This window comes from Terrapene carolina, unplaced genomic scaffold (genome assembly GCF_002925995.2).
Source record: "Terrapene carolina triunguis isolate 2854851 unplaced genomic scaffold, T_m_triunguis-2.0 Scaffold131, whole genome shotgun sequence".
In the NCBI taxonomy this organism is placed as follows: Eukaryota; Metazoa; Chordata; order Testudines; family Emydidae; genus Terrapene; species Terrapene triunguis.
In genome coordinates this window covers 21,484,431-21,493,671 of record NW_020664482.1, presented here as the reverse complement: position 1 = coordinate 21,493,671, position 9,241 = coordinate 21,484,431, and the positions used below count along the sequence as shown (strand labels likewise).

The 9,241-nt window shown below is 43.8% G+C and overlaps 1 protein-coding gene across 3 annotated transcripts; it reads left to right on the top strand.

Annotated features, from left to right (window-relative positions):
• The first annotated feature begins 236 nt into the window (after window positions 1-236).
• ASB12 (ankyrin repeat and SOCS box containing 12) lies at window positions 237-6,988 on the top strand. 3 transcript variants are annotated; one of them, XM_024209285.1, is made up of 3 exons: window positions 237-375; window positions 3,029-3,873; window positions 6,202-6,988. In XM_024209285.1, the coding sequence occupies exons 2-3, from the start codon at window positions 3,084-3,086 to the stop codon at window positions 6,333-6,335; spliced, it is 924 nt and encodes a 307-aa protein (XP_024065053.1). In that variant the 5' UTR covers window positions 237-375; window positions 3,029-3,083; the 3' UTR covers window positions 6,336-6,988. The 3 variants fall into 3 exon arrangements, with proteins under 3 accessions (XP_024065053.1, XP_024065051.1, XP_024065052.1); XM_024209283.1 differs by having other exon boundaries at window positions 237-399; XM_024209284.1 differs by lacking the exon at window positions 237-375 and adding an exon at window positions 389-474.
• The last annotated feature ends 2,253 nt before the right edge of the window (window positions 6,989-9,241 follow it).

The window sequence follows — 9,241 nt, the reverse complement described above, 5'->3', positions numbered from 1 at the left end:
CAAATGTATTGTGTGTGTCTGGTCTGTGCTCATATCTTGGTTCCAACCCTCCACAGCATCTGCCTGATTGTCCCCCCATCCCCTAAAAGCATCACCATCCCACCCCTCTATATTTACCCTTCTCAGTGAGAACTTTCCAAGAATGGAAGTAGTAAGATAAAACGCCTGTGGGGCTAAAATTAGCTCAAGCCCTGGCCTTTATCCCTGCTAGTGGCATTTCAGCTGTGTGCCTGACGACCTGCGTTGCTCCAGTTCTACAGAGCTGGTGCCCCAGTCCTGCGTGAGGTTTCTCGTCCTGGGAAGATCGTTTCTCTCTTTTTTTTAAAGGTGAAAGAGAATTAGCACTGGGACAAGCTGCCTGCTTCACAGCACTAGGTGAGCATCAACTACCTCACAGAGGTAAGACAGCAACATAATAATGGCCAGGCAGCTTTGGCAACTTTAAAGTAACTTGGTAACCACAGCTTTAAATATGTAAGTATATGTAGTATTGGTATTATACTCTATTAACTATGACCGAACTCTCTCTATCTGAAGTTCAAACATGCGCATGTTTTGCTTCAATGTATAGACGATTATCTCATTTTTGGCTATTCTGATCAGTAATTATATGAAATATATATTTCTCACTACAGTATTTACACTATCAAAGTGTCAGTGCATGGATGCTTTTGCACACTCTTCTAATACATTGATTTATTAGTAAATATTACAGCTGTCCTTTGTTTTCAATATCTTTTCCTTTAAGTATAGTTGTGCATTCCTTTCAAATCAAGTCCTATGTTTAAAAAAATCAGTTGTGTATAATTTTATGCTGTTTCTCCTCTAGAGCTCCAAGGCTTCATTGCTGTATTAACTTAGGGTAATTGTTTGTTTGAAACAAGTTTAGAAGATACAGACGCAACAGATTCATGTATTCACAAACTGCCACAAAACTTATTCAACCAAATCAGAAAATGTAGCTGCTAAGATGGAATGGTACATGGGAACCTCCTTGGATCGGGGCATAGACTAGTTTTTTTAATTGGAGCTTTAGTTAAAAATAATAAAATGACAGCTGTTGAATGTCATTTTAATGCGTAGTTTTGGATCATAACTAAATTTGTCTGCTTTTAATAAAGTGAGATAAATGAGCTTCTGTTCCGAACTCAGCATTTCCTTTACTATTACAATCCCTAATTATCTGGGTGGGGGTGCTAACCTTCCCCCCCAGTCTCCAGTTGTTTACATCTAAGTAGATACACTTCTTAATACAAAGCTAGTGGGTATCATCCAATTGTTAGCGTCGTTCTTGTCAGAGATGTGTTTGCAGGAATAGACTAGTTGCATAATGCAGCTAACTTGACAAATAGAGAATTTCAGCTCCTAATAAAAGTATTTGCAGGAATCATTTAGGAGAAGGAATGGACAGAGCTGTTACTGACGCATCTTCTGTTAGAGGAAATTCTAGATGCTTTGGGATTGGAATGTGTCAAGAATTCCTTCTGCCCTTCCCTAAGTTATAGCATTTCACAGCTGGTCAGGTGCATTGTGGGGGATTTCACATTCCTCAGAAGCATTAGGAATTGGCCAGGGCAGAGGCTAGATACCAGACTAACTGGATCAATGGACTGATCCCATATGGCAAACCTCCATATTCCATGACAGCTTCTGTGTAATAGAAACAATTGTCAGACATTTCCCCTGCCCATAAGACAAATGTAAATGCAGCTTGGTTCTGCTGCCCTGCTCAGGGATAGGAAAAACCTGCTCTGTAAAACAGTAGCTCTCAAACAGTGGTCCAGGGTCCCCAGCAAGTTTTGTGGGTCTGTCAAGCAGGACCAGTGTTAGACACACTGGGGCCTAGAGGGCAGAAAGCTGAAGTCCCATTGCATGGGGCTGAAGCCCAGGACCCTGAGCCCTGCCACCTGGGGCTGAAGCAGAAGCCTGAGCAACTTAGTTTCATGGTGTGCCCTGTGGTGTGGGGCCCCGGGAAATTGCCCTGCTTTCTACCCTTTTAATGCTGGCCCTGGCTTTTATATGCAGAAAATGAGTTGTTGTGGCATAAGTGGGCCATGGAGTTTTTATAGCATGTTGAGGAGGCCTCAGAGAAAAAAAAAGGTTGAGAACCCCTGCTGTAAGAGACTCAGCTGCTTGTATATTTAATTCAGAAAGTCCCTTACTATCCTTTCTGAAAATGCTTAATTAGAATTTCATTTTTAATTAATGCTACAATTCTCTTTTAAATAATAGTAGTAATAATAATACAACATGGCTATTCCAGTCACTTAAAAATTGCAAGACAGAAAAAATGTCCAGGCTGGTTGTCTATTGTACCTGTAAATGTCAGTAACACTGCCAGCTCCTAAACTTTCTTGAGAACGTTATCTAGATCTCAAAGTGCTTTGCAAAAGTAGCTGTTGGGTAAGCATTATTATTCCCATTTTACAGATGGTGTTTGCTGAGGCACGGTGAGCTTAAGGGGCAGATTTTCAAAATTGTTCAGCACCCAACAACTCCCATTAAGAAAAATGGGAGCTGGTGAGTTCTGAGCACTTTTGTAAATGTAGCTGCCTCATTTAGCAGTTGGATGCTGAACTCTTCCAAAAATCTAGCCTTAAGTGACTTCCCCAGAGCCATACAACAAGAGGGTACTGAAGCCAAGTCTTGTGAATCCTAGCTCCATGCCTAATCCAGTACCCTCTTCCTTCACCCTCAAAAAATCCATACAAAACCAAGATAAGAATTAGTAGTAGGTGCCACAGTGATTGTTGCTTTCTGAATACCTACATGGGTGTAGGTAGATTGAAGTTTCATAGCCCATGCTCATATTGGAGCATTGGTCCAGATCTTTTTGTCATAAAACTTTGTGGTTTTCCTCTGACCTATCAGTGTGGGAATAAATGTAAGTGTTTGTCTGAGGAAGGAATGACTATAAGGTAATCAATTATTTTGTCCTTATGCTTCTCCACTTGAGTCTGAGATTCCCCAGAGCGGAGAATGAAGCTGTTTTTAGAACTAGTTCCTAATCCTGTTTCTTGTTCCATAGATCTCATGCTTTACACAGTTCATGATGAGAGTTATACTTAAGAGACAAACCAAAAATGAATCTAATGGATATAACCAAAATCTTCTCCATGCTCCAGCCCAGAGAAAATGAAGACGATAATGGAGAAAGACAAGATCTGAACCAAGCAGTGTCCCAGGATGATTATCAAACTCTTGATGAACTCTTGTGCCAAGACAGATACAAAACATTTATTAACAGCAGAAGTGGTTGGGGGGTACCTGGGACCCCACTTCGCCTAGCAGCTTCAAAGGGCCATCTGAGAAGTTTAGAAGTTCTCTTGGCCCATGGAGCAGAAGTGGACAGCCTAGATGTGAAAGCGCAAACTCCGCTATTCACGGCTGTTAGTAATGGCCACCTAGATTGTGTTAAAGCACTATTGGAGGCAGGGGCCAGTCCTTCCGGCAGCATCTACAATAACTGTTCTCCACTGCTCACGGCCTCTAGAGATGGAGATGTCAGCATTCTGCAAGAACTCTTAGACTATGGGGCAGAAGTCAATGTTAAAGCAAGAGTCCCAGAGTGGGCTGCCAACTCTGCAGCTTGTTCTGGCCCTTTATATCTCTCAGCGGTCTATGGACATCTGGAGTGTTTTAAAATGCTGCTGCTTTATGGAGCAGATCCCAATTACAACTGCACTGATAAGAAAATGATCGCGCGAATCAAGCAGCCCAAGACTGTGCTTGAAATCTGCCTGAGACATGGTTGTGGGAGTGAATTCATAAAACTGCTCATTGATTTTGGAGCCAATGTGTACTTACCAAACATCGCAGGAGATAAGATCTCGCCGAATAGTGAGGCATTGGCGCTGCTGATCAGGGAAAGAGGTAACTTGTATGCACTGCCATAGATTTGGAAACTTGCACTAGCCTTACAGCTTTGATAGTACATCACTTGGGTAGTACGCCAATTTCCAAAAAAGCAACTTGAGATCAGTTTGAGTAAGGGCTTTTTGCTAGCCTAAATTTCCTTGGAGTTTCAGTTGGGCACAGTATTTTTTCACTTCCTGTTCTAACCTGTTGGGTGGTGTTGCTGGTGGCTAGTAACTGCTACTTTTCACCCCAGAAGTAGTTGCATTCTTCAGGATAAAAAAATGAACTGATGCTAAATCTACTAGCTGCCTATTGGTTGGTCAGGTTAAAACACAATGTTACTTGCTTTTCCCAAGAGCTTCTCAGAAACTTCATAGAATGTCAGGGTTGGAAGGGACCTCAGGAGGTCATCTAGTCCAACCCCCTGCTCAGAGCAGGACCAATCCCCAGACAGATTTTTGCCCCAGATCCCTAAATGGCCCCCTCAAGGATTGAACTTACAACACCAGGTTTAGCAGGTCAATGCTCAAACCACTGAGCTATCCCTCCCCCCTGCTGCTAAAGAAGGTACGGTTTAGAGATAAGGCCATTGGTGACATAGCTGTCAGTGTAGCTCACACGAGACTCCATCTCACCATCACCTAGAGCAGGGGTTCTCAAACTGGGGGTTGGGACCCCTCAGGGGGTCGCGAGCTGTCAACCTCCACCCCAAACCCCACTTTGCCTCCAGCATTTATAATGGTGTTAAATATATAATGTGTTTTTAATTTATAAGGGGGGTCGCACTCAGCGGCTTGCTATGTGAAAGGGGTCACCAGTAAAAAAGTTTGAGAGCCACTGACCTAGAGTTTTCACATTAAGAGCTAATGAGCCTGTAGTAGCTTCACCACAAGACTCCTCTGCATTCAAAGCTGTTTAACTCCCTCCCTTCCTTCTCCCACCACCAAATCTTCAGTACATGGAGTACCTAAAACAAAGGAAGGTTACCTTCCTCTCCTTCATCAATATAGCCTGGTCTGAAAATCTCCACTGCCACAACCCAACTGAGTTGACTGCAGAAAATGTTACCGCAGCAAGGAGTAAGGGTGAGTCTTGAGGGAGGAAAAGATGATCAAAGTCACTATGGCCAGGAATCAAATCAAACTGATACTCGGGATTCTCCTTCCTTCCCCCCTCCTGTTATTATCAGGTGCCAAAGTGGGGGAACAGGTACGGTGATCTCAGCAGTTTGGTACAGACATTGGATCAATTAGTGTCTTGTGGAGGGGGCAGCAGGAGGAGTAGAAATATGCATAGGAACCATTAGTATTTGGTCTTCCAGAATCTGAAAGAGAATGTGGGAGGAGAGGGACGGAAGATGGGGGTGGAGGAGAAGAGGATGGCTAGACACATTAACTTCATCCTCTTGATGTTCTCCTCAAAGTGCTTCTGAACAGAATTTGCCACCAGTGCAGCTCCACTATTGGTAGCAAGTGTGGGAGGACTCGTGTAGACAGGGCTCTGGTACTTTTACCAACCTAACATGCTCTCAGCAAAGTTAGGTGACGCCAGTGGTAGTGCTAGTGGCTGGTTCTCCCACTGTTGTTCTTATCCCACAGAGCTGCACGTGTACGCGTGGGAGACTGCCCTAAAATTGTCAGTCTAGTACAGCCCTTGTGAAACCCCCGTAGCTAAGCTCATCATTTAACATGTTGAGTAGCCCAGCAAGGAGCTTGTCCCATGCCCCTGCCTTTGAGGAAAAAACGGAAAGGGGAAAAGCTACAACAAGAAGATGGTTTCCAGACAAGTTGCCTCCTGTGTATAGAGTGGCATGGGGATGCAGTTCCTTAATGCCAGGCAGACGCCTCAGTGAGCTTATAGGTGTGTGACCATATGACCGGGGGCAGGAGGGGGAGAAAATGTGGCCAAAGGATGTATCCCAGCAGCATTTGAATTTTACCCATCTAGAGCAAAATGTCATTGTCACGGACGATCAGATTGCTCTAGTTTATTAAAATTCACAACACAGAGCCAGGCAGTTTGCATTATGTAACCTGAACCCCGCAAGCCCATCTGCTTTCGGGAATGCCACTGTGAAACAGTATCTATCATCATCCAGGATACGCCCATCGATATGGCTCCCAGGTGCCAGGTGGCATTGCAATGCAATTTATTCATTTAAAATGTTGCAGTTGTCAGCCCCTTTATGGCTGGTCAAAAGCCAAGCAGAATATATATTACGGTGCATGAGGAGTGTGCTGTGAGAGAGACTCATTCTAGGTGCTCTCTTTGCTTAAGGTAGAAGGTTTTGAATGTCCTGAAAGTTTACAGTCATTTTCCCCCCCCTTCCCCCTTCTTGTGCAGCTCATCCAAAATCCTTGATGTCTCAGTCGAGGCTGGCTGTCAGGAAGCTTCTGAAACTGACCAACAGTGCATGTGCCATAGATCAACTGGGGATCCCACCTGTGCTAGTGAACTACCTCAAACATCAATCTTAAGGGAAGATCAGAGCAACAGTTTTGAAGACAAAGTTCTATGTAATGAGTTGACCACCTCAATAAAGAGCCATTGTGGAGTAGCAATTGTGCAGTACCTGGTAGCCATGATTCAGTCATCATTACTTGCTGTGTGTGTGTGTGTGTGTTTGCTTAAATTACATCTCCAAAAGGCAGCTTTGCTTTATTGGAACAAACCAGACAAACTGGTAAAAGGTGATAACAGTAGATGAAGATGGAAAAGAACTTGCCTCTAGCAGTGCATTGAATGGACCGGAGAATGTTTGAAAAAAATCTGGTTTAAGTTTTTTATATCATTTTGGTGTTATACCCTCATAACTTAATCCTCTTACACCTTATTTGTTACAATCAAATTCAAAAAATGTCTGTATGGCTGTCAGAACCTGAAAGGCAAGGCTGGTTTTCTCTTCTATTTTTATGGGGGAGAGGACAGGAGGTGCAATAGGATAAAGAGTGTTGGTCTTTGCTCTGTGTTGTGGCTTTAGTTGCACATAGTTATCTGTCTTGTTTTTTTAAAAACACTTCTTTCCTGGAATGCTATAAAAGTGCACCTCAGCCTTTCCGAGCTGGGACTAAAAGCTGCATCTAGACTTGTGATTTACATCAGAATTGTGTGTGGGTGAATTCAGAGCTGGTGAAGTTTGTCAGAGCTGGAGATTGGAGCCCTCGGAGCACCCTACAAAGGATATGTTTTCACTACCCGCTGGATTGGTGGGCAGTGATTGATCCAGCAGGGATCGATTTATCGCATCTAGTCTAGATGTGATAAATCAACCCCCAAGCACTCTCCCGTCGACTCCTGTATTCCAGCGCCGCGAGAGGCACAGGCAGAGTCAACGGGAGAGTGCTTGGGGGTCGATTTATTGCGTCTAGACTAGACACAATAAATCGATCCCTGCTGGATCGATCGCTGCCCGCCGATCCGGCGGGTAGTGAAGACATACCCTTTGTGATTCCCATGGGGGTCAGAAGGTGGCCATTCAATCTTTGGCCTCTGCTGAGACTGATAAACAGGGGGCTAATCAGTACCTGATAAGGACAACTATTTCACTAGCTGTATAGCACTGAGCAAATGCTTAGTAATATAGACAGTAATCATAGTCCACAGAACAGCCATCAATTGGTAATACCTTCCAATCCTGGGCTGCATTTGAAATGGTGACCTAGAGGCAAAAGGCTGTTTCATATGCAGTCCCCTGAGCCCTCCTCCCCTCCCATATGTAACTTTTTAAAGACTCAAACACATCGTTCAATCTTCTCCTTAAAGATGGTTCAAGGCAGGATTAAGGGGAGAGAATTTTCGTCCAACCTGTTGTGTGCATATGAATCTACAATTTTTTTAAAAAGTATGTTATTGTTGTGATTAAACTATTCAGGCCTGTTTGGTAAAATACTATTTCATTGTTAGTGGAAGAGACCGGAAGCCCTCTTGGTGCTGTATGTAAATCCAAATTTGGCACTATATTAGTTGGGAACATGACTCTCATCCCTGCCTAGCTCTTGTACAACATTTTAGCTGTCTAGGGGCTTTACAAAAGTCAGTAAGTATCATTATCCTCGGGGCACAAAGTGGTGAAGTGACTTACCCAAGGTCACTTGGCAAGGCAGTGGCAGAGCCGAGAAGAGACTCCATTGACATGTCTACACCACTCACTTCTGCTAGCATAGCTTTGTTGGCCAGGGGCGTGAAGAGGTGTGATTTGTGACCTACACGTTCTGCTGTCAAAAGCCCCTATTGTGAACATAGTTATACCAACCAAACTGCACTTTTACCAGTAGAGCTTTTTACGTTTGGGTGGGTGAGCTGGAATAAGCTACGCTGGCAAGGGGATGATATGAGCGGTGTCCGCCCTAGGAGTACTTTGCCAGTCTAGTATACCTATACCAGCAAAGTGCTCTTTGCGTAGCCCTGTCCCGGTCTCCTGAGTCATAGTCCAGTACTCTAGCCACTAGAAACACTGCCTCCCTTACTTACCTACCTCGCAAGGCTGGTTGTGAGGATTGGGTAATGCTTTTAAGATGAAAAGCTGTCTTTGTGCTAAGTGCTATGTGCAGTAACAACTTACCATTAAAAACTTAGCTATTAAATCTCTAAATGGCATGAACTAGGGCCAACTCTTTAGAATAGGACCTACAAAATTCCATTTGATAATCCAGCCATTAAATGTGTGTTGTGAAAAACAAAAGCATCTAATACTATGGGAGAGGGGAGCTTTTCCTTCCCATTTCTAGTGAACCTTAGTTCGTGAGGCTTTGTCTATGATAGAAGGGTGCAATAGTTTAGCTAGTTTTTTTTTTATCATTACTATTTTAATTGACTTCATTCAATTGCGCTTTTCTAGTGTAGATGAGGCCTTAGATTTAATTCACACTCAGGCCACATGCTGTGTCAGCTCTGATTGAACTTTGATGCCTGAGTCCTGAACTGCTGGAAAATGGAGACTTATGAATAATGTCCTGACCCAGCCTCATAATTAGAGGTGCCGAGCAGACCAGTGCACCATGACTCATTGAGGTGATGTCTGCTCTGGAGCAGAGGATGTAATTTCCAGCTCAGGTACACATCCCTGAATTAGCTTTGACTAAGCTACCATAGTAAAAAAATAGAAGCGTCGCTGTGATGGTGCAAGCTGTAGGGTGGCCTAGCCACCCTGAGTACAATTTCATCTGAAACCTTAGATACGTACTCGGGGGGCTAGCCTGTTATACCGCTTATGCTGCCCTGACTACACTTCGGTTTTTAGGTGCTGGCTTTATCAGAGCTAGCATGGATACCCTACCGTAGCTAGAAATTACTCCAGCTCCAGTGTAGATGTACTCTGAGAGAGGTCGGTGCAGAGTACATGGCATTGGACAAGCAGTTCTGATAATATTAAAAGCTGGCTCCA

Bases quoted from the DNA above. Each gene is read 5' to 3' on its own strand.
- ASB12 (XM_024209285.1), top strand. From the start codon at position 3,084: ATGAATCTAATGGATATAACCAAAATCTTCTCCATGCTCCAGCCCAGA. The intron at 3,874-6,201 runs GTAACTTGTATG...CTTCTTGTGCAG, and splicing joins GCTGCTGATCAGGGAAAGAG to CTCATCCAAAATCCTTGATG.